At 43.4% G+C, this 25,788-nt stretch overlaps 1 protein-coding gene across 6 annotated transcripts in view; it reads left to right on the forward strand.

The window, feature by feature from the left end:
* marchf8 (membrane-associated ring finger (C3HC4) 8) overlaps positions 1 to 25,788 on the forward strand; it is a 309,683-nt gene that overhangs the window by 223,861 nt on the left and 60,034 nt on the right. For 4 of the 6 annotated variants that reach the window (XM_061910240.1, XM_061910242.1, XM_061910244.1 and 1 more), the window contains 2 exons: positions 15,764 to 15,843; positions 18,490 to 19,359. In XM_061910240.1, coding sequence (XP_061766224.1) covers positions 15,764 to 15,843; positions 18,490 to 19,359 — 950 coding nt within the window. The remainder of the gene's footprint in view (positions 1 to 15,763; positions 15,844 to 18,489; positions 19,360 to 25,788) is intronic. The other 2 variants (XM_061910241.1, XM_061910245.1) reach the window with 2 other exon arrangements.

The raw sequence follows: 25,788 nt of genomic DNA on the forward strand, positions 1-25,788 counted from the left end.
TTGTTGTGTTGCGTTTATGTTGTGTTATTGTGAGGATTTTATTGTAAAATATATTATTGTATTATATATTGTATATATATATTGTATATGTATAGGGGTGGGACCTAATAAGTTTACTTCTTCCCACTCCCTTTGGAGCCAATCTACAAAAGATTAGGCACATGTAATGTTTTCAATGTAGGTGTAAAAATAATGTATCTATATATTTCTTTTGTATTTTATGTCATTCTCTTGTTTTGTTTGCATGGCTCAAAATAGACCCATTCATTCATTCATTCATTTTCTCCCCAAATGTGTTTGTCATTCTTCTTTTGTGTGGGCTCACAATGTGGCGCATATTAGTAGGAGTGTTAAAGTTGTTTATATCACAACCGTCAGTGTACTCTGTGTCACCCAGTATGCCTTGCAACCTCATACATGTGCCGATAGAAGCAGCGAAATGCATGTGTCCGGGCGAAGTCCGGGAGAGGCATTGAATTCCGGAATCTCCCCGCAACAATCTGGGGGGCCGGCGATTGTGCAGCTGAGCCACATCAGAGTTGCCGCATGTGGGTCCGGAGCCGCGGGTTCCCGACCCCTGATGTAGTGGAAGTGAATCTGCATCATCATTTGCTGTATACTTTTTTTTTTCTGCAAAATGACTTTCCACGGCAGCTTCTTGAATATCAAGATCTATATAATAAGTCTGCAGGATGTTATACATGCACAAATACCTCCCTGACATTTTAACAACATGCTGCATCGTTGATGCAAAAGGCCAAATGATGAAGTTCCATCAGGGTGTATGTCAGTGTTTTGGATATCAACACCCACCTAGAGTTTTATTGTGCACTCTTGGCCTTTTCATTGATTTTCACCTTTCAGAGTGTTTTCATTGAACTACCTGATCGTAGGGACATGCTGCAAAATCAATCAATCAATGTTTACTTATATAGCCCTAAATCACTAGTGTCTCAAAGGGCTGCACAAACCACCACGACATCCTCGGTAGGCCCACATAAGGGCAAGGAAAACTCACACCCAGTGGGACATCGGTGACAATGATGACTATGAGAACCTTGGAGAGGAGGAAAGCAATGGATGTCGAGCGGTCTAACATGATACTGTGATGATACTGTGAAAGTTCAATCCACAATGGATCCAACACAGTCACGAGAGTCCCGTTCACAGCGGAGCCAGCAGGAAACCATCCCAAGCGGAGGCGGATCAGCAGCGCAGAGATGTCCCCAGCCGATACACAGGCAAGCAGTACATGGCCACCGGATCGGACCGGACCCCTCCACAAGGGAGAGTGGGACATAGAAGAAAAAGAAAAGAAACGGCAGATCAACTGGTCTAAAATGGGAGTCTATTTAAAGGCTAGAGTATACAAATGAGTTTTAAGGTGAGACTTAAATGCTTCTACTGAGGTGGCATCTCGAACTGTTACCGGGAGGGCATTCCAGAGTACTGGAGCCCGAACAGAAAACGCTCTATAGCCCGCAGACTTTTTTTGGGCTTTGGGAATCACTAATAAGCCGGAGTCCTTTGAACGCAGATTTCTTGCCGGGACATATGGTACAATACAATGAAAAATGAAAGATGCAGGGTATAAACTGCACAAATTGAGCTCCAAGAGTTGCATCACTCACTCCTGGCTCTCGAGATAGAGCAGGAGGCTTTAGCTTTGATTGATTGATTTTTGAGACTTGTAGTAGTAGGTTGCACAGTACAGTACATATTCCGTACAATTGACCACTAAATGGTAACACCCGAATAAGCTTTTCAACTTGTTTAAGTCGGGGTCCACGTTAATCTTGTCTTGAACTCTTGAATAGTACCGGTGCATGTTTTCTGCCTCCTGCACTGTTGTGTGTTTGTTTGGAGAGGTTGGAATTAAAGTATTACACTGCTCACAAAGACCGAGTTGGCAGGCCACCGCTCAGTTGACTGGTGTTGGGCTGCAGCCAAACATCTGGCAGGTGCTCAAAAAAATTCAAACTATGGTGGTTTTGCAGGGTTTTTTTTTAATTTATGTCACCGATTGAACTGGTTGTCAGATTGCTCGGGTCTTCACACCACTATCGATGACAGCAGACTATTTGCCAAGCTAATGTGATAAATGTGTTTGTTTCTCCAACCATTGGATTGAATTGTTTGCATTTTTTTTTATTTGGGCTTGAGCAAAGTTTACAAAGCTCTCTTTAAAACTATTATTCTTATAGGGGTCATATTATGCAAAACCCACTTTTTTTCTGGTGTGTATCTACAAACCCCGTTTCCATATGAGTTGGGAAATTGTGTTAGATGTAAATATAAACAGAATACAATGATTTGCAAATCCTTTTCAACCCATATTCAGTTGAATGCACTACAAAGACAAGATATTTGATGTTCAAACTCATAAACTAGTTTTTTTTTGCAAATAATAATTAACTTAGAATTTCATGGCTGCAACACGTGCCAAAGTAGATGGGAAAGGGCATGTTCACCACTGTGTTACATCACCTTTTCTTTTAACAACACTCAATAAACGCTTAGGAACTGAGGAAACTAATTGTTGAAGCTTTGAAAGTGGAATTCTTTCCCATTCTTGTTTTATGTAGAGCTTCAGTCGTTTAACAGTCCGGGGTCTCCGCTGTCGTATTTTACGCTTCATAATACGCCACACATTTTCAATGGGAGACAGATCTGGACTGCAGGCGTGTCAGGAAAGTACCCGCACTCTTTTACTACGAAGCCACGCTGTTGTAACACGTGGCTTGGCATTGTTCTGCTGAAATAAGCAGGGGCGTCCAGGATGACGTTGCTTGGATGACAACATATGTTGCTCCAAAACCTGTATGGACCATTCAGCATTAATGGTGCCTTAACAGATGTGTAAGTTACCCATGCCTTGGGCACTAATACACCCTCATACCATCACAGATGCTGGCTTTTGAACTTTGCGCCTATAACAATCCGGATGGTTATTTTCCTCTTTGTTCTGGAGGACACCACGTCCACAGTTTCCAAATATAATTTGAAATGTGGACTCGTCAGACTACAGAACACTTTACCACTTTGGATCAGTCCATCTTAGATGAGCTCGGGCCCAGCCAAGCCGGCGGTGTTCCTTGGCGTTGTTGATAAATGGCTTTCGCTTTGCATAGCAGAGTTTTAACTTGCACTTACAGATGTAGCAACCAACTGTAGTTACTGACAGTGGTTTTATTCAGTGTTCCTGAGCCCATGTGGTGATATCCTTCACACACTGATGTCGGTTTTTGGTGCAGTACTGCCTGAGGGATCAAAGGTCCGTAATGTCGCTTACGTGCAGTGATTTTTCCAGATTCTCTGAACCCATTGATGATTTTACGGACCGTAGATGGTAAAATCCCTAAATTCCTTGCAATAGCTCGTTGAGAAATGTTGTTCTAAAACTGTTCGAACATTTGCTTACAAATTGGTGACCCTCGCCCCATCCTTGTTTGTGAATTACTTAGCATTTCATGGAAGCTGCTTTTATACCAAATCATGGCACCCACCTGTTCCCAATTAGCCTGCACACCTGTGGGATGTTCCAAATAAGTGTTTGATGAGCATTCCTCAACTTTATCAGTATTTATTGCCACCTTTCCCAACTTCTTTGTCACGTATTGCCGGCATCAAATTGTAAAGTTAATGATTATTTGCACCAAAAAAAAAATGTTTATCAGTTTGAACATCAAATATGTTGTCTTTGTAGCATATTCAACTGAATATACTGGTTCAAATCCCACCTAGAACCAACCTCGTCACGTCCGTTGTGTCCTGAGCAAGACACTTCACCCTTGCTCCTGATGGTTGCTGGTTGGCGCCTTGCATGGCAGCTCCCTCCATCAGTGTGTGAATGTGTGTGTGAATGGGTAAATGTGGAAGTAGTGTCAAAGCGCTTTGAGTACCTTGAAGGTAGAAAAGCGCTATACAAGTACAACCCATTTATCATTTAATATGGGTTGAAAATGATTTGCAAATCATTGTATTCTGTTTATATTTACATCTAACACAATTTCCCAACTCATATGGAAACTTGGTTTGTAGAGTCCATGAAATGCTCAGTCATTCACAAACAAGGATGGGGAGAGGGTCACCACTTTGTCAACAAATGCGTGAACACATTTTTGAACAGTTTAAGAAAAACCTTTCTCAACCAGCTATTGCAAGGAATTTAGGGATTTCACCATCTACGATCCGTAATATCATCAAAGGGTTCAGAGAATCTGGAGAAATCACTGCACGTAAGCAGCTTAGCCTGTGACCTTCGATCCCTCAGGCTGTACTGCATCAACAAGTGACACCGGTGTGTAAAGGATATCACCACACGGGCTCAGGAACACTTCAGAAATCCACTGCCAGTAACTACAGTTGGTCGCCACATCTGTAAGTGCAAGTTAAAACTCTCCTATGCAAGGCGAAAACCGTCGGCTTCACTGGGCCTGAGCTCATCTAAGATGGACTGATGAAAAGTGTTCTGAGGTCAGACAAGTCCACATTTCAAATTGTTTTTGGAAATTGTGGACGTCGTGGCCTCCGGACCAAAGAGGAAAAGAACCATCCAGATTGTTAAGGCGCAAAGTTGAAAAGCCAGCATCTGTGATGGTATGGGGGTGTATTAGTGCCCAAGGCATGGGTAACTTACACATCTGTGAGGGCACCATTATTGCTGAATGGTCCATACAGGTTTTGGAGCAACATATGTTGTCATCCAAGCAACGTTACCATGGACGCCCCTGCTTATTTCAGCAAGACAATGCCTAGCCACGCGTTACAACAGCGTGGCTTCATAGTAAAAGAGTGTGGGTACTAGACTGGCCTGCCTGTAGTCCAGACCTGTCTCCCATTGAAAATATGTGGCGCATTATGAAGCGTAACATACGACAGCGGAGAACCCCGGACTGTTGAACAACTTAAGCTATACATAAAACAAGAATGGGAAATAATTCCACCTGAGAAGCTTAAAAACTGTGTCTCCTCAGTTCCCAAACGTTTACTGAGTGTTGTTAGAAGGAAAGGCCATGTAACACAGTGGTGAACATGCCCTTTCCCAACTACTTTGGCACGTGTTGCAGCCATGAAATTCTAAGTTAATTATTATTTGCAAAAATAAAATAAAGTTTATGAGTTTGGACATCAAATATCTTGTATTTGTAGTGCATTCAATTGAATATGGGTTGAAAAGGATTTGCAAATCATTGTATTCCGTTTATATTTACATCTTACACAATTTCCCAACACATACGGAAACGGGGTTTGTATATATAATTTATTATTTATTATTATTATTGTCTATTGTGAGTGAACTGTGGTGCTGAATTTCCCCCAGGAATCAATAAAGTACTTCGTATTCAATTCTATAGTATTGAATTAAAATCAATGTTGTTATGAATTATTGACTTATCCAAGGTTCCCATTACTTCAAATATTCCACTAATAAAAATATTTTTGGTGGAAGATTTTGCAAATTTGGTAAATAAATAACCAAAAAATGTATATTTTGTTGTTTTCTTACTTATTCTTATAGAATATAGTTTTATTGTAATTTTTGCAGTAAACCGGTTCAAAGAACAACGAAATTGGAGCAGATCCCCTAAGGTGCATATACAATTTGGTAATATAAATACTAAAAAAAGATAGAAATAAGAGATGTATCTGTATATATGTATATTAGAGATGCGCGGTTTGCGGTCTCGTCCGCGGATAAACCGTGGGTCGGGCGGTTGACATGACGAAAAAATAGATTTTAATTAGATTCGGGCGGGTGGCAGTTGAACCATCCGGAAATATTTGATATACATGGTTCTGTGATCGGTATCCTTTACCATTCAAAGTGCCATTTAAGACCCGTGTCATAAAGCGAAGAAGACAATAAGAGACACTCTTATTCTCCTGAATGACTGCCGGCAGTCACCCAGATAATAAGTATTAGGGCGTGCTATGAAGCCATTGGCTTTGTCGCCTACTACAACATGTACGATCTGCTTGTCAGTCCAGCATCATGTTGTGTGTGGCTTCCGCGGCAACATGCACACGACTGCAAGGCATACTGGGTGACACAGAGTACACTAATGGTTGTGATATAAACAATTTCAACACTCTTAGTAATATGCGCCACGCTGTGAAGCCACACCAATTAAGATCGACAAACACATTTCGAGAGAACATCCTCACAGTAACACAACATAAACGCAACACAACAAATACCCATAATCCTTTGTATTCATGAAACATCCTGACTATTTTATACATCCCGCTAGTCTCACCTTAAAACTCATTTGTATACTCTAGCCTTTAAATAGACTCCCTTTTTAGACCAGTTGATCTGCCGTTTCTTTTATTTTAGTCCTATGTTCCTATCTCCCTTGTGGAGGGGGTCCAGTCCGATGGCCATGGATGACGTACTGGCTGTCCAGAGTCGAGACCCAGGATGAACCGCTCGTCCAGAGTCGGGACCCAGGATGGACCGCTTGCCTGTGTATCGGCTTGGGACATCCCTGCGCTGCTGATCCGCCTCCGCTTGGGATGGTTTCCTGCTGGCTCCGCTTTGGACTGGACTCTCGCGGCTGTGTTGGATCCACTATGGATTGAACTTTCCCAGTATCATGTTAGACCCGCTCGACATCAATTGCATTTGTCCTCTCCAAGGTTATGGATCCAACACAGCCGCGAGAGTTCAGTTCAAGCGGATCCAAGACAGCAGCGAGAGTCCAGTCCGCAGGAGACCATCTCAAGCGGAGGCGGATCAGCAGCGTAGAGATGTCCCCAACCGATACAGGCGAGTGGTCCATCCTGGGTCCTGACGAGCGGTCCATCCTGGGTCTCGACTCTGGACAGCCAGTACTTCATCCATGGTCATCGGACCGGACACCCTCCACAAGGGAGGAGGGGACATAGGAGAAAGAAAAAAAGCGGCAGATCAACTGGTCTAAAAAGGAGGTCTATTTAAAGGCTAGAGTATACAGATGAGTTTTAAGGTGAGACTTAAATGCTTCTACTGAGGTAGCATCTCGAACTGTTACCGGGAAGGCATTCCAGAGTACTGGAGCCCGAACGGAAAACACTCTATAGCCCGCAGACTTTTTTTGGGCTCTAGGAATCACTAATAAGCCCGAGTCTTTTGAACGCAGATTTCTTGCCGGGACATATGGTACAATACAATCGGCAAGATAGGATGGAGCTAGACCGTGTAGTATTTTATACGTAATTAGTAAAACCTTAAAGTCACATCTTAAGTGCACAGGAAGCCAGTGCAGGTGAGCCAGTACAGGCGTAATGTGATCAAACTTTCTTGTTCTTGTCAAAAGTCTAGCAGCCGCATTTTGTACCAACTGTAATCTTTTAATGCTAGACATGGGGAGACCCGAAAATAATACGTTACAGTAATCGAGACGAGACGTAACAAACGCATGGATAATGATCTCGGCGTCTTTAGTGGACAAAATGGAGCGAATTTTAGCGATATTACGGAGATGAAAGAAGGCCGTTTTAGTAACGCTTTTAATGTGTGACTCAAAGGAGAGAGTTGGGTTGAAGATAATACCCAGATTTTTTACTGAGTCACCTTGTTTTATTATTTGGTTGTCCAAAGTTAAAGTTGTATTATTAAATAGAGGTCAGTGTCTAGCAGGACCGATAATCAGCATTTCCGTTTTTTTGGCATTAAGTTGCAAAAAGTTAGCGGACATCCAATGTTTAATTTCATTAAGACACGCTTCCAACTGACTACAGTCCGGCGTGTTGGTCAGCTTTAGGGGCATGTAGAGTTGGGTGTCATCAGCATAGCAGTGAAAGCTAACACCGTATTTGCGTATGACGTCAGCCAGCGGCAGCATGTAGATGCTGAAGAGTGCAGGGCCAAGGACTGAACCCTGGGGAACTCCACACGTTACCTTAACATAATCCGAGGTCACACTGTTATGGGAGACGCACTGCATCCTATCAGTAAGATAAGAGTTAAACCAAGACAGGGCTGAGTCTGACATACCAATTCGTGTTTTGATACGCTCTAATAAAATATTATGATCGACGGTATCGAAAGCATCTTTGAGCATGTAATACCCGCATTGATCTTCCTGGAAAATGTCATAAAGATTAGATGAAGAGTGAGCGAGATATGTTACATAAAGTAATTAAACATACTATTTTATTAATGAACTCCAAGGTGTTCATTAAAATGAGACTTTAACAACAACAACCACACAATCTCCCCAGGCCAAAGAGCACCACCTGTCAGGAAATGCAGAATAGGAATAAACACAGCCTCCCACGCCATTCGTACCTTCACGACCTGTCTGCATGTTTGATTTGTTTCCAGCTGACACTACCAGTGGAGCCATGTCATGTTCCCGCAGTCAGCCAGCTACTCAGCAGGTTGTCAGCCTACCTCATTAAATATAGCAGCTGTTGCATAAGAAGCATTTGCATTGCTGATCTTATCCTGGAGGTGCACAGCATGTGAACTGTGTTTTCTTGAGTGGAAATAAGCACAAATGTTGAGGTGGAACAATCCGGAGTGTGTGTTTCTTCTGAGATAACATCGTGTAGCGATTTAGTGGCGTGCAAATCCGATTAACGTGGGTTCGTTACGTATGCGCTAAAGAGGAAGGAAGTCATTCACGGGCAGGCTGAAGGGCATAACTTGACAGCGGAGCGTCGATTGATCCGTGTCGGGCCGCGAGCTATAAATGTCGCCCCAGTTAGAGGGGAAATCAATAGCTAATTAGTTTCGTGTTGGAATTGTCAGCAAAGTGAGCCCTACCCAAACCCTGATCCACTTGCAGAACTTAAAATTATTTCATTTGTGTGTTTGAGTTCAATACCATGTTGGGAAAAGTAGTTCTAGTGTCGGGTCAAACGATACTGGAGCATCCGTGCTTTATGAAACACAAGTTGTATTGCGTCACGAGGTGGGCGGGGCGGGGTTTGGTGGTAGCGTCACGGAAGGGTTAGTCCTGCAAGGGGTTCTGGGTATTTATTCTGCTGTGTGTTTATGCTGTGTTCAATCAATCAATGTTTATTTATATAGCCCCAAATCACAAATGTCTCAAAGGACTGCACAAATCATTACGACTACAACATCCTCGGAAGAACCCACAAAAGGGCAAGGAAAACTCACACCCAGTGGGCAGGGAGAATTCACATCCAGTGGGACGCCAGTGACAATGCTGACTATGAGAAACCTTGGAGAGGACCTCAGATGTGGGCAACCCCCCCCCCCCTCTAGGGGACCGAAAGCAATGGATGTCGAGCGGGTCTAACATGATACTGTGAAAGTTCAATTCATAGTGGCTCCAAGACAGCAGCGAGAGTCCCGTCCACAGGAAACCATCTCAAGCGGATCAGCAGCGTAGAGATGTCCCCAACCGATACAGGCGAGCGGTCCATCCTGGGTCCCGACGAGCGGTCCATCCTGGGTCTCGACTCTGGACAGCCAGTACTTCATCCATGGTCATCGGACTGGACCCCCTCCACAAGGGAGGGGGGGACATAGGAGAAAGAAAAGAAGCGGCAGATCAACTGGTCTAAAAAGGAGGTCTATTTAAAGGCTAGAGTATACAGATGAGTTTTAAGGTGAGACTTAAATGCTTCTACTGAGGTAGCATCTCGAACTGTTACCGGGAGGGCATTCCAGAGTACTGGAGCCCGAACGGAAAATGCTCTATAGCCCGCAGACTTTTTTTGAGCTCTAGGAATCACTAATAAGCCGGAGTCTTTTGAACGCAGATTTCTTGCCGGGACATACGGTACAATACAACCGGCAAGATAGGCTGGAGCTAGACCGTGTAGTATTTTATACGTAAGTAGTAAAACCTTAAAGTCACATCTTAAGTGCACAGGAAGCCAGTGCAGGTGAGCCAGTACAGGCGTAATATGATCAAACTTTCTTGTTCTTGTTATGTGTTACGGTGTGGATGTTCTCCCAAAATGTGAAGTGAAGTGAAGTGAATTATATTTATATAGTGCTTTTTCTTTAGTGACTCAAAGCGCTTTACATAGTGAAACCCAATATCTAAGTTACATTCAAACCAGTGTGGGTGGCACCGGGAGCAGGTGGGTAAAGTGTCTTGCCCAAGGACACAACGGCAGTGACTAGGATGGCGGATGCGGGAATCGAACCTGCAACCCTCAAGTTGCTGAGATGGCCGCTCTACCAACCGAGCTAAACCGCACCCAAATGTGTTTGTCATTCTTGTTTGCTGTGGGTTCACAGTGTGGCGCATATTTTGTAACAGTTTTAAAGTTGTTTATACGGCCACCTTCAGTGGGACCTGTATGGCTGCTGATCAAGTATGCCTTGCATTCGCTCGTGTGCGTGTTAAAGACGTAGATATTATGAGACTGGGCCGGCACGCTGTTTGTATGAAGGAAAAGCGGACGTGACGACAGGTTGTAGAGAACGTTGTCCTGGTGTAAATCGGGAGACATTCGGAACCAGGAGATTTTCGGGAGGGGCACTGAAATTCTGGAGTCCTCCAGGAAAATCGCGAGGGTTGGTATGTATGCACTCAATGCCTCCGTGTGTGTCACTTTAAGAGGGGGCTATGCCTCAGTTTTATGTCTTTATACATCTTCCTTTATTTAGGATTGTAAGACTGAAAATATAGGGTAGTATAATGTATAACATCCATTGTGTATTTTACATAAATATTTGTGTATGTTACATAAATAAAAAAGAACGTCTAGTGTTAATACACACAGCAAACATTGCACACATGTAGTTCAACGCAATTAAACCTAAGACGTAGCTTTATCTCCCTCTGCTGGTCAAATTCAGCGCTACATGTGTTAAACGAGATTTTATCGGCAGAGTTAAACCGCCCAAAAATAAAAAGGACATCAGAAAGTCAGCACTTTTAATATATTCATACATTGTAGTCCAGTCGCTGTTAAAAGTCGTATTTTCACCCACTGCTGCTTCATTGTGACACACTTACTTCGCTGGTGCCCCCTGCTGGGTGGTTGGAGTAGTGCATACATGAGCAACCCTGGTTTGATTGGTTTCAAATTAAAAGCTCAATTGATTAGTCCTGCTGTAAGAAAAATACATTTGCTGTATCATTTGACTGCGAAGCGCCATAATGTGTTTATCAGGAGTAACTTATTTTGGTTCACAAGTGACAGCTCATACTCAATAACGAGTCGGAAGGGTCGTGTTTGACATAGGTTTACGACCTTATAATTATTTTTAATTAAACGAAAAATTGGATCTTATAGTTGGCAACACTAAATTGGCCCGAGTGTGTGAATGTGAGTGTGAATGTTGTCTGTGTTGGCCAGGGTGTACGCCGCCTACCGCCCGAATGTAGCCATCGACAAAGGGGACAAGCGGTAGAAAATGGATGGATGGATAGTGCCAAATAAAATAAATGCTCTTTTTCTGTCAGTTATTTCATGCTGCTTTCTGCACCCTCCTATTTGCATGTGAAATGTAGGACATTTGGGAACACTGAATCCTATGTGAGTGCAGTGTCAATGCAGCTAGTTGGTGTGCCATACGCTAACTGAGGCGTCTTTATCCATCATTGCCCTAGGGGAGGTATCATGCTCTTCCACAGTATATGCTGGACTTATGTTTCTTTTATTGAACCACAGAAGTGGGGGAAATAATTGATTTTTAGATGCATCACAAATCAGACATGGGAGATTGTAAAATCGATTAGTAAACGTCAATAATCGATTATTTATCCATTTTGAATAAAATGCACAAAAAGGTTTATTATGTTTTCTTATTCATATACTTTTCAACATTTTTTGTATTAAGAAAATATTTTTGGTATATTTGATGGAATTTTTAGCTAAAAATTCCATCAAATATACTGAAAATGACAAGAAAATTTGAAAAGTATGATAGGTTGATTGGCAACACTAAATGGTCCCTAGTGTGTGAATGTGAGTGTGAATGTTGTCTGTCTATCTGTGTTGGCCCTGCGATGAGGTGGCGACTTGTCCAGGGTGTACCCCGCCTTCCGCCCGATTGCAGCTGAGATAGGCGCCAGCGCCCCCCGCAACCCCAAAAAGGGAATAAGCGGTAGAAAAGAAAATGGATTTTAAATAAATTATTGCAGATTGTACCAAAGTTTTTCTGACTACAGTGAACCACTTCTTCAACAAATCCGACCCGCTCCTTTTTTTTTTTTTAGGTGCCTTATGTTCCAGTTTGCACACATTTCTATTAATTTGATAAATCAAATTGGAAATTATTTTGATTGATTGATTGAAACTTTTATTAGTAGATCGCACAATACAGTACATATTCCGTACAATTGACCACTAAATGGTAACACTTGAATAAGTTTTTCAACTTGTTCAAGTCGGGTTCCTTGTTAATCAATTCATGGTCATCAATCATTTTTAATGATAAAAAAAACACTGTATTTAAAACAATGTCTGTCTATCTGTCTTGGCCCTGCGATGAGGTGGCGACTTGTCCAGGGTGTACCCCGCCTTCCGCCCGATTGTAGCTGAGATAGGCGCCAGCGCCCCCCGCAACCCCAAAAAGGGAATAAGCGGTAGAAAATAAAATGGATTTTAAATAAATTATTGCAGATTGTACCAAAGTTTTTCTGACTACAGTGAACCACTTCTTCAACAAATCCGACCCGCTCCTTTTTTTTTTTAGGTGCCTTATGTTCCAGTTTGCACACATTTCTATTAATTTAATAAATCAAATCGGAAATTATTTTGATTGATTGATTGAAACTTTTATTAGTACAGTACATATTCCGTACAATTGACCACTAAATGGTAACACTTGAATACGTTTTTCAACTTGTTTAAGTCGGGTTCCTTGTTAATCAATTCATGGTCATCAATCATTTTTAATAATAAAAAAAACACTGTATTTAAAACAATGTCTGTCCATCTGTCTTGGCCCTGCGATGAGGTGGCGACTTGTCCAGGGTGTACCCCGCCTTCCGCCCGATTGTAGCTGAGATAGGCGCCAGCGCCCCCCGCAACCCCAAAAAGGGAATAAGCGGTAGAAAATAAAATGGATTTTAAATAAATGATTGCAGATTGTACCAACGTTTTTCTGACTACAGTGAACCACTTCTTCAACAAATCCGACCCGCTCCTTTTTTTTTTTAGGTGCCTTATGTTCCAGTTTGCACACATTTCAAATCGGAAATTATTTTGATTGATTGATTGAAACTTTTATTAGTACAGTACATATGCCGTACAATTGACCACTAAATGGTAACACCCCAATAAGTTTTTCAACTTGTTTAAGTCGGGTTCCTTGTTAATCAATTCATGGTCATCAATCATTTTTAATAATAAAAAAAACACTGTATTTAAAACAATGTCTGTCTATCTGTCTTGGCCCTGCGATGAGGTGGCGACTTGTCCAGGGTGTACCCCGCCTTCCGCCCGATTGTAGCTGAGATAGGCGCCAGCGACCCCAAAAAGGGAATAAGCGGTAGTAAATGGATGGATGGCTGTATTTAAAACTTGCAAGTGATGAATGTTTATGCAGTAAAACGCAAGTGAATTTAAAACTGCGTCAATATACATCAATTAAAGCTGCATCAATAATGCATTTTTAATTGAATCGTAGTTTCTGAAGATTCCGAAGATATTTCCACCTTTAAAACCACAGCTCCCCAGTGCCAGCAGTACTCATAGTGCAGGGGTGTCAAACTCAAATACAGAGTGGGCCAAAATTTAAAACCGAACAAAGCCGCGGGCCGAGGTTGAACCAATTGACCTTTGCTGATCCGCCTCCGCTTGAGATGGTCTCCTGTGGACGGGACTCTCGCTGCTGTCTTGGATCCGCTTGAACTGAACTCTCGTGGCTGTGTTGGAGCCACTATGGATTGAACTTTCACAGTATCATGTTAGAGCCGCTCGACATCCATTGCTTTCGGTCCCCTAGAGGGGGTGGGGGTTGCCCACATCTGAGGTCCTCTCCAAGGTTTCTCATAGTCAGCATTGTCACTGGCGTCCCACTGGATGTGAATTCTCCCTGCCCACTGGGTGTGAGTTTTCCTTGCCCTTTTGTGGGTTCTTCCGAGGATGTTGTAGTCGTAATGATTTGTGCAGTCCTTTGAGACATTTGTGATTTGGGGCTATATAAATAAACATTGATTGATAATAGGGACCCAAACAAGTTTTGCATTGAATATTGAACAAGCAAGGCTTATATAACTTTATAGTGACATGCAAAATCGAGTTTCAAATAATAGTGATTCAAATAAAATTTAAATAAAAATTGAATGCCTCTTTTTGGCGGTGGGGTCGAGGTGGACGGGGTTTGGTGATAGCGGGGGGGTGTATATTGTAGCGTCCCGGAAGAGTTAGTGCTGCAAGGCGTTCTGGGTATTTGTTCTGTTGTGTTTATGTTGTGTTACGGTGCGGATGTTCTCCCGAAATGTGTCATTCTTGTTTGGTGTGGGTTCACAGTGTGGCGCATATTTGTAACAGTGTTAAAGTTATTTATACAGCCACCCTCCGTGTGACCTGTATGGCTGTTGACCAGGTATGCCTTGCATTCACTTGTGTGTGTGTGTATAAGCCGCATACATTATGTGACTGGGCCGGCACGCTGTTTGTATGGAAATTTAAATAAAAATTGAATGCCTCTTTTCGGCGGTGGGGTCGAGGTGGACGGGGTTTGGTGATAGCGGGGGGGTTGTATATTGTAGCGTCCCGGAAGAGTTAGTGCTACAAGGCGTCCTGGGTATTTGTTCTGTTGTGTTTATGTTGTGTTACGGTGTGGATGTTCTCCCAAAATGTGTCATTCTTGTTTGGTGTGGGTTCACAGTGTGGCGCATATTTGTAACAGTGTTAAAGTTATTTATACAGCCACCCTCCGTGTGACCTGTATGGCTGTTGACCAAGTATGCCTTGCATTCACTTGTGTGTGTGTATAAGCCGCATATATTATGTGACTGGGCTGTTTGTATGGAGAAAAAGCGGACGTGCAGTGCCTTTAAAGCCCACCCCAAATATTGTTGTCCGGGATGAAATTCGGGAGGGGCACTGAACTTTGGGAGTCTCCCGGGAAAATCGAGAGGGTTGGCAAGTATGATTGTTAGCGGTGAATGCAGTGTTACAGCGGCGGGGAAGCTCTAATGTTAATTTGATATTGCCTCAAGGGCCAAGTGAAAGTGCCAAAGTTTGACACCCATGGTATAGTGGTTAGAGTGTCCGCCCTGAGATCGGTAGGTTGTGAGTTCAAACCCCGGCCGAGTCATACCAAAGACTATAAAATGGGACTCAGCATCAAGGGTTGGAATTAGGGGTTAAATCACCAAAAATGATTCTGCCCACTGCTCCCCTCACCTCCCAGGGGGTGATTGATTGATTGATTGATTGATTGATTGATACTTTTATTAGTAGATTGCACAGTACAGTACATATTCCGTACAATTGACCACTAAATGGTAACACCCGAATAAGTTTTTCAACTTGTTTAAGTCGGGGTCCACGTTAATCAATTCATGGTAAGTGATGGGTCAAATGCCGAGAATAATTTTGCCACACCAAAAGTGTGTGTGTGACAATCATTGGTACTTTAAATTTACTTTAACTTTACAAGACTCAATTATTTTGCTACTCAGTTGCACTGCCAGTTATGGTAATTAGACAATAATTGGTTGTGTGCAGTCATTTTCTGTGAATAGTAAACCTATACCACGACACAAGTAGTACACAGACTACTCTAAAGTATGTACACGTTTCATTTTGCGAACATGTGATAACATGTACTCTTAAGAGATACTTTATGTTGCATTTTAAGTGATTTTTGTAATCTTGTTGGTTTCAGGCGGGAAGTCCGACCTCCGTGAACGCTCCATGTAGCTTCTCAAGAACGTCTGTCTCCCCCTCCAGCCAGGACATCTGCAGGTACAGTCTTGACATTTTTAACTCTAATTGTGTCATACTTAAGACATATTTGCCAACCTTGAGACCTCTGATTTCGGGATGTGGGGGTTGGGGGGCGTGGTTGGGGGTGGAGCGGAGGCGTGGTTGGGGGCGTGGTTAGGGAGGGCTGTGGTTAAGAGGGGAGGAGTATATTTATATCTACAATTCACCAATTCGAGTATTTCATATATATTTCATATATATTTATATATATATATGTATGAAATACTTGACTTTCAGTGACTTTTAGCTATATATATTTATTTTATTATAAATAAAATAAATGGTTGAAATTCAGACGGCACCTATCAAATACACAGTAATAAAAACACAGTTGTTACTAACTGTACTGCGCTTGCTGGTTACTAAAAAAAACACTTACCAGTGTTTCCCACAGGTCAGGCATCTATTTGTGGTGGTGTGGTCGGGCGATGACCAAGAAGAACGCGGAGTTGGAATAAAATTACAACACTTTATAAACATATTTATATACATATTTATATATTATTTACATATTAAAGATGCGCGGTTTGCGGTCTCATCCGCAGAGTCCGCGGATAAACTGCGGGTCGGGCGGGTGACATGACGAAAAAATTGATTTTAAATAAATTCGGGCGGGTGGCGGTTGAACCATTTATGGTTCAGAGATCGGTAACCTTTACCGTTCAAAGAGCCATTTTGGACCCGTGTCACAAAGCGAAGAAGACATTAGTTGACGTAAACATTCTCAAGAATGTCTGCTGGCAGTCACCCATTTAATAAGTATTAGGGCGTGCAATGAAGCCTTTGCCTTTGATGCCTTCTACAACATGTACAATTTTACTTGCAAGTCCAGCAATACTTTGTGTGTGGCTTCCACTGCCACACGCACACGACTGCAAGGCATACTGGGTTATACAGAGTACACTAATGGTTGTGATATAAACAATTTTAACACTCTAATATGCGCCACGCTGTGAAGCCATACCAAACAAGAATGACAAACACATTTCGGGAGAACATCCTCACAGTAACACAACATAAACGCAACACAACAAATACCCAGAATCGTTTGCATCCATGATACAACCTGACTATATTATACACCCCGACTATATTATACACCCCACTAGCAGCAAACCCCGCCACCCCGGGTGCGGGGGTGTAAAATATATTCAGGTAGTGTCATGGATGCAAAGGATTCTGGCTATTTGTTGTGTTGCGTTTATGTTGTGTTACTGTGAGGATGTTCTCCCGAAATGTGTTTGTCATTCTTGTTTAGTGTGGCTTCACAGCGTGGCGCATATTAGAGTGTTAAAATTGTTTATATCACAACCATTAATGTACTCTGTATCACCCAGTATGCCCTTCAATCTTGTACATGTGTTTGCGGCAGCTGCATACAGCATGTTGCTGGACAGGCAAACAGTTCCTACATGTTGTTGAAGGTGTCAAAGGCAACGGCTTCACAGCACGCCCTTATTCACGTTATCTGAATGAGCACCATCGGATATTCGCGAGAACGTTAGCGGCTCCCATTGCCTTCTTTACTTTGTGACACGGGTCAAATTAGCTCTTTTAGTGGTAAAGGTCGCCGACTTCGGATATATAACAACGTGCGGGTGGCGGGCGGTTGCGGTCCTGATAAAATGTTGGTTCGGGTGGATGACGACTTTAGTGATGCGGTTGCGGATGATATAATTTCCTATCCGCGCATCTCTATTACATATTTATATAATATGTAACTACAAGCTCCATTCACAGACAGAGTCCCATTGCTTTTATGAGCCGTCGAGCAAGTCAAAAAACTAAAAAATTTAAAAATAAATGTTTTTTTTTTTTTAGTTCTTATTTGTGGCGGCCGTAACTCTTTAGTGGCGGGCCGCCACAAATAAATGAATGTGCGGGAAACCCTGCTTACCTTTCACTATTTCAGTAACCTTTGTTCTGCCATTTGCGTACTGGCGAGAGTCACTTGCCGTCAGGTGCGCAACACCACATAAATCATTGGCCAATCAAAAAGCAACCCCATAACGCTATCGCCAACATTCACCAGGAGATGGCGACAGACAACATAGAATCACTCTATTACAGACGGCGTCGTCATGGCTGTAACTTCCTCGTTCTTCTGGTTCGTCTCCTTGGGTGTGCAGTTTTTTTATTAAAATCCGTAGATGTTGTAACGTGATCGGGCAGGCAAGATGTTTATATAGTGGGAACGCGGACGTGAAAACAGGCTGTCCGCATGGAGCTGGAGGGGACGTGTCCTCCAGCTCTGCTGAATTTCGGGGGGTTTTCGGGAGGAAATTTCTTCCGGGAGGTTTTCGGGAGAGACGCTGAATTTCGGGAGTCTCCCGGAAAATCCGGGAGGGTTGGCAAGTATGACTTAAGAACACTAGAACAGATGCACAGTGCGGACTTGTTACTGTGTGAGCATAGTGCGATACAATAGATTTTTGGGGGGATTAAAATGGGTCATGGAATGTGACATATTTCAGTGTCATTTCCCCGATACCTTTTGTTCTCTCTGTCTCAAATGTCCACTTTTTCTTTCCTCGCCTTTTTTGTCCTTTCCCGCCGCCGCTTCCTGCTGTCCGTCACCCCTCTGTCCTCTTCCATTATAAACATACACTCATACGCACACGCCAGCAGTCCCGATCAAGAGTGCCAGAAGCAGACCACCGTTGTTCTCTTGGCCCCTAACGGTAAAAACTCTGAAGGTTCTGGAGCTGTCACAGTGACCACCGTCTGCACAGACTCTCCGCCCGCCCCCAAGCAACGAGACTGGCTCTCACTTCTGCGCCCAACCTCGGTCAACATTCGCCCTTACGGTTCGCTGCGCTTCTCGGTGTCGCTCAATGACGTGGGCCAGCGTGTGGACAGCCTGTATCGTGGTCTACACTTTATCGATCGCACCTGCTCCGAGGGGGAGCTGGAGCTGAAGCCCACGCCCGCCCAGCCTGGGGACTCCGATCCGAGGGCGGCGGACGCTCTAATAAAAGGAACACAGAGCACGGACATCTTAACACAGCCCCACCTGGTCCCCTCTTTTACCAACAACTACAAATACATGTTGGGCCTCCCCCTTAATAACCACCAACCTACACCCGTCCTTCATGCTCCTCCCCTTCCTCCGCCCCCTCAACAACCCCATCACCCTCCAAGCTCCAACTTCCTCCGTCTGCTCCTCCCATTCTCCCGATCCTCCACCTCGGCTAGCCTGCAGTGTTCCGAGCTGGACGGCTACGTTTCTCACCATCGCGTCAACAAGTCCTCCAGCGCCATCTTGGAAGGCAGCGAGTTGGAGTTTGCGCCCGAGGAGCTACTGCCGGACGAGGTGCTGGCGGGGAACCGGTGCACCCGGTCTCCACGGGCGACGAGCACGGCGGATAAGACCGCCGCTGATCTGGCCCCCCTGTGCTACATGGATGAGGACAGCGACCTGGACCGCTGCCCATCTCCTTTGTCAGGGAAAACTGAACCCCAGTCCCCCTATTCGCTGTCTGGCGACTGCTGCAGGTGGGTGTGTGGATGGTCCAAGCCCACCCTTCCTGTGACGTGGTAGAGCCCACACCGCCCTTGTGAGTGGAGTAGTAGACGCTTCCCATGGTCTGATACCTGCGGTATTTGTCCTTTTAAACCAGCTGTTAGTGGCACACACCGATGCTTTTAGTCAATACAAACACACACAAACTCATCCGTCCTTGTGCATGTTCCCTTTTTATGTTTTGTTTGGTGCATCCTCCTTTTTTTTGCTATGTATTGATTGTTTCCAAAAAGGCTCAAGCAGACGTTTTACACCAAGTATTACTTCAAAAATATTTTGCATTGCAAGTGTTTTTTCTACTCTACCTCACTTTGAATATGTGGCTTGTACACTTGGTAATTGGCTCGTGGCCTAGGAGGTCAAGTAATACAAACCCCGTTTCCATATGAGTTGGGAAATTGTCCATCCATCCATCTTCTTCCGCTTATCCGAGGTCGGGTCGCGGGGGCAACAGCCTAAGCAGGGAAACCCAGACTTCACTCTCCCCAGCCACTTCGTCTAGCGCTTCCCGGGGGATCCCGAGGCGTTCCCAGGCCAGCCGGGAGACATAGTCTTCCCAACGTGTCCTGGGTCTTCCCCGTGGCCTCCTACCGGTTGGACATGCCCTAAACACCTCCCTAGGGAGGCGTTCGGGTGGCATCCTCACCAGATGCCCGAACCACCTCATCTGGCTCCTCTCGATGTGAAGGAGCAGCGGCTTTACTTTGAGTTCCTCCCGGATGGCAGAGCTTCTCACCCTATCTCTAAGGGAGAGCCCCGCCACACGGCGGAGGAAACTCATTTCGGCCGCTTGTACCCGTGATCTTATCCTTTCGGTCATGACCCAAAGCTCAGGACCATAGGTGAGGATGGGAACGTAGATCGACCGGTAAATTGAGAGCTTTGCCTTCCGGCTCAGCTCCTTCTTCACCACAACGGATCGATACAACGTCCGCATTACTGAAGACGCCGCACCGATCCGCCTGTCGATCTCACGATCCACTCTTCCCCCACTCGTGAATAAGACTCCTAGGTACTTGAACTCCTCCACTTGGGGCAGGGTCTCCTCCCCAACCCGGAGATGGCATTCCACCCTTTTCCGGGCGACAACCATGGACTCGGACTTGGAGGTGCTGATTCTCATTCCGGTCGCTTCACACTCGGCTGCGAACCGATCCAGTGAGAGCTGAAGATCCCGGTCAGATGAAGCCATCAGGACCACATCATCTGCAAAAAGCAGAGACCTATTGTGTTAGATGTAAATATAAAGGGAATACAATCATTTGAAAATGCTTTTCAACCCATATTCAATTGAATGCACTACAAAGACAAGATATTTGATAATCAAACTCATAAACTTTATTTTTTTTTTGCAAATAATAATTAACGTAGAATTTCATGGCTGCAACATGTGCCAAAGTAGTTGGGAAAGGGCATGTTCACCACATTTTCTTTTAACAACATTCAATAAACGTTTGGGAACTGAGGAAACTAATTGTTTCAAACTTTGAAAGTGGAATTCTTTACCATTTTTGCTTGGTGTACAGCTTAAGTTGTTCGACAGTCCGGGGTCTTGTTGTCGTATTTTACGCTTCATAATGCACCACACATTTTCGATGGGAGACAGGTCTGTACTACAGGCAGGCCAGTCTAGTACCCACACTCTTTTACTATGAAGCCACGCTGTTGTAACGCGTGGCTAGGCATTGTCTTGCTGAAAAAAGCAAGACAATGCTTATTTGGTAACGTTGTTTGGAACTTCAGTCGTACAACAGTCCGGGGTCTCCGCTGTCGTATTTTACGCTTCATAATGTGCCACACATTTTCGATGGGAGACAGGTCTGGACTTCAGGCGGGCCAGGAAAGTACCCGCACTCTTTTACTACGAAGCCACGCTGTTGTAACACGTGGCTTGGCATTGTTTTGCTGAAATAAGCAGGGGCGTCCATGATAACGTTGCTTGGATGACAACATATGTTGCTCCAAAACCTGTATGGACCTTTCAGCATTAATGGTGCCTTCACAGATGTGTAAGTTACCCATGCCTTGGGCACTAATACACCCCCATACCATCACAGATGCTGGCTTTTGAACTTTGCGCCTATAACAATCCGGATGGTTATTTTCCTCTTTGTTACGGAGGACACCACGGCCACAGTTTCCAAATATAATTTGAAATGTGGACTCGTCAGACAACAGAACACTTTTACACTTTGCATCAGTCCATCTTAGATGAGCTCGGGCCCAGCGAAGCCTGGGGCGTTCTTGGGTGTTGTTGATAGATGGCTTTCGCTTTGCATAGTAGAGTTTTAACTTGCACTTACAGATGTAGCGACCAACTTTAGTTACTGACAGTGGTTTTAGGAAGTGTTCCTGAGCCCATGTGGTGATATCCTTTACACACTGATGTCAGTTTTGGATGATGTACCGCCTGAGGGATCAAACGACCGTAGTATCATCGCTTATGTGCAGTGATTCTCCAGTCTCTGAACCTTTTGATGATTTTACGGACCGTAGATGGTAAAATCCCTAAATTCCTTGCAATAGCTCGTTGAGAAATGTTGTTCTAAATCTTTTCGACCATTTGCTTACAAAGTGGTGACCCTCACCCCATCCTTGTTTGTGAATTACTTAGCATTTCATGGAAGCTGCTTTTATACCCAATCATGGCACCCACCTGTTCCCAATTAGCCTGCACACCTGTGGGATGTTCCAAATAAGTGTTTGATGAGCATTCCTCAACTTAATCAGTATTTATTTGCACCTTTCCCAACGTCTTTGTCACCTGTTGCTGGCATCAAATTTTAAAGTTAATGATTATTTTCAACAAAAAAAAATGTTTATTATTTTTAACATCAAATATGTTGTCTTTGTAGCATATTCAACTGAATATGGGTTGAAAATGATTTGCAAATCATTGTATTCTGTTTGTTTACCTCTAACACAATTTCCAAACTCTTATGGAAACGGGGTTTGTACTTCAATAAAGGTGAAAATGTGTAGTAAAATAGGCAAGGTTGTATATTTACCTAATTCAGGTGAGAATCCTGCGTGTGACCGAAGCAATAAGGAGTGAGACTGTCCAGGGATAGCTGCAGGGTACTGTATTTTCCGAATTACAAGGCGCAAGTCCTTTCATTTTCTCAAAAATCGACAGTGCGCCTCATAACCTGGTGCGTCTAATGTACGGAATAGTTCTGGTTCTGCTTACCGACCTAGAAGCAATTTTATTTGGTACATGGTGTAATGATAAGTGTGACCAGTAGATTGTTATCACACATAAGAGATATGTGGTTATGCAATATGACGCAGGTAAACAGGGGCGGTATAACTCGGTTGGTAGAGTGGCCGTGCCAGCAACTCGAGGGTTCTAGGTTCGACCCCCGCTTCTGCCATCAGTCACTGCCGTTGTGTCTTTTAGTAAGACACTTTACCTACATTCTCCCAGTGCCATCAACACTGGTTTAAATGTAACTTAGATATTGGGTTTCACTATGTAAAAGCGCTTTGAGTCAATATAGAAAAGCGCTATGTAAATATAATTCACTTCACTTCACTAAACAACACCAAAACTTTAAGTCAGGGGTGCCCATTACGTCGATCGCGAGCTACCAGTCGACCGCGGGGGGTGTGTCAGTCGATCTCCAGCCAGGCTTTTTAAAAAAAATAGACCTAAAAATTAGTGATCATCAATCTTCACCAAGACGTCACTTAAATGACATTCACGGTACCGGAGGGTCTTGTGAGATGACGCTGGCTGCTGCAAGATCATTATTATTAAAATATGACCGAGAGGAAGGCGAGAAACACTTTTTATTTCAACAGACTCTCGCGCCGTACCTTCCGTCAAAACTCTAAAGGCCGACTGCACATTTCCTATCTTCACAATAAAAGCCCTGCTTCATGCTGCCTGCGCTAACTAAATACAGAGTCTCGGAAAACTGGCGTGCACAAGTGATGTGCACGCAACTTTCCGAGACTCTTATTTTGTTAGCGCAGGCAGCATGAAGCAGGGCTTTTATTGTGAAGATAGGAAATGTGCAGTTGGCCTTTAGAGTTTTGACGGAAGGGACGGCGCGAAAGTCTGTTGAAAAAAAAAAGTGTTTCGCGCCTTCCTCTCTGTCATTTTTTCATAATATTGAACTGGCGGCAGCAGCCAGCGTCATCTCACAAGACCCTCGGGTGCCGTGAATGTCAATCCAGCAAGCTACGGAATTTGCCGCCAATGTTTTTCTTTTAAAGTGTATGGAAGCTGGATGAATTAGATGCCAAAAACCAACCACTTTCATGTGGTATTGTACAGAAAGGACAACTTTTTTTCTCCTCCATTTGAAAATGTGGGCGTTATCATCATTACTGTCTGATTCCAATCAATGCAAGTCATCAGAATCAGGTAATACACCAACTTATATTCTTGTCTTTGTGAAAGAAAGACATCTATATGTGTTACACATGCTTGTATTATCATTAAACACATTTAACTTGTTTACAAAAATGTCTCTTTCATAAATAAATAAATATAAATGATATATATAAATGAGGTAGATCCCCTCGAGTTGGTCAATTGAAAAGTAGCTCGCCTGCAGAAAAAGTGTGGGCACCCCTGCTTTAATTGTTACATTGAAAAGAAAAACCATTACACACCACACTCAAAAACCCATCAAAAAGTGTTAATATGACTTTGTAACCGCACCGCTTGATGGATTGTTGGCCCATTGCGGCTACAGTAGTCAGAGATACAAGTATTACTATGGTGTAAGGACAGCAAAATGCCACCCATTAGCAGACATATTATCTAGCGTTTTGGCTCACAATATTATGCAAAACCAACTTTTCTTACCTTCCGGTACCTGCTGATGTGTATTTAAGATCTGCATAAGTCCTAAAAATTTGCGCACGCCCGCACTGTAGGCTATGATGATAAGCTTCTTTTTCATTATATTCTTGTTATGAGGTATTCACCCTCTGCAGTTGCCATTTCTACAAACCCCATTTCCATATGAGTTGGGAAATTGTGTTAGATGTAAATATAAACGGAATACAATGATTTGCAAATCATTTTCAACCCATATTCTGTTGAATATGCTACAAAGACAACATATTTGATGTTCAAACTGATAAACCTTTTTTTTTTTTTTCATATAATCATTAACTTTAGAATTTGATGCCAGCAACACGTGACAAAGAAGTTGGGAAAGGTGGGAATCAATACTGATGAGTAATGCTCATCAAACACTTATATGGAACATCCCACAGGTGTGCAGGCTAATTGGGAACAGGTGGGTGCAATGATTGGGTATAAAAGCAGCTTCCATGAAATGTTAAGTAATTCACAAACAAGGATGGGGTGAGGGTCACCACTTTGTAAGCAAATTGTCGAACAGTTTTAGAACAACATTTCTCAACGAGCTATTGCAAGGAATGTAGGGATTTTACCATCTACGGTCCGTAAAATCATCAAAAAGTTCAGAGAATCTGGAGAAATCACTGCACGAAAGCGATGATATTACGGTCGTTTGATCCCTCAGGCAGTACCGCATCAAAAACCGACATCAGTGTGTAAAGAATATCACCACATGGGCTCAGGAACACTGAATAAAACCACTGTCAGTAACTACAGTTGGTCGCTACATCTATAAGTGCAAGTTAAAACTCTACTATGCAAAGCCAAACCCATTTATCAACAATATCCTGAAACGCCGCCAGCTTGGCTGGGCCCGAGCTCACCAAAGATGGACTGATGCAAAGTGGAAAGGTGTTCTGGGGTCTGACGAGTCCACATTTCAAATTATATTTGGAAACAGAGGATGTGGTGTCCTCCAGAACAAAGAGGAAAAAAAACCATTCGGATTGTTATAGTCGCAAAGTTTAAAAGCCAGCATCTGTGATGGTATGGGGGTGTATTAGTGCCCAAGGCATGGGTAACTTACACATCTGTGAAGGCACCATTAATGCTGAAAGGTTTTGGAGCAACATATGTTGTCATCCAAGCAACGTTATCATGGACGCCCCTGCTTATTTCAGCAAGACAAGTGTTACGACAGCGTGGCTTTGTAGTAAAAGAGTGCGGGTACTTTCCTGGCCCGCCTGCAGTCCAGGCCTGTCCCCCATCGAAAATGTGTGGCACATTATAAAGCGTAACATACGACAGCGGAGACCCCGGACTGTTGACGGACTGAAGCTCTACATAAAACAAGAATGGGAAAGAATTTCACTCTCCAAGCTTCAACAATTAGTTTCCTCAGTTCCCAAACGTTTATTGAGTGTTGTTAAAAGAAAAGCTGATGTAACAAAGTGGTGAACATGCCCTTTCCCAACTACTTTGGCACGTGTTGCAGCCATGAAATTCTAAGTTAATTATTATTTGTAAAAAAAAATAAAAGTTTATGAGTTTGAACATCAAATGTCTTGTCTTTGTAGTG

Source organism: Nerophis ophidion, linkage group LG09 (genome assembly GCF_033978795.1).
Source record: "Nerophis ophidion isolate RoL-2023_Sa linkage group LG09, RoL_Noph_v1.0, whole genome shotgun sequence".
Classification (NCBI taxonomy): domain Eukaryota; kingdom Metazoa; phylum Chordata; class Actinopteri; order Syngnathiformes; family Syngnathidae; genus Nerophis; species Nerophis ophidion.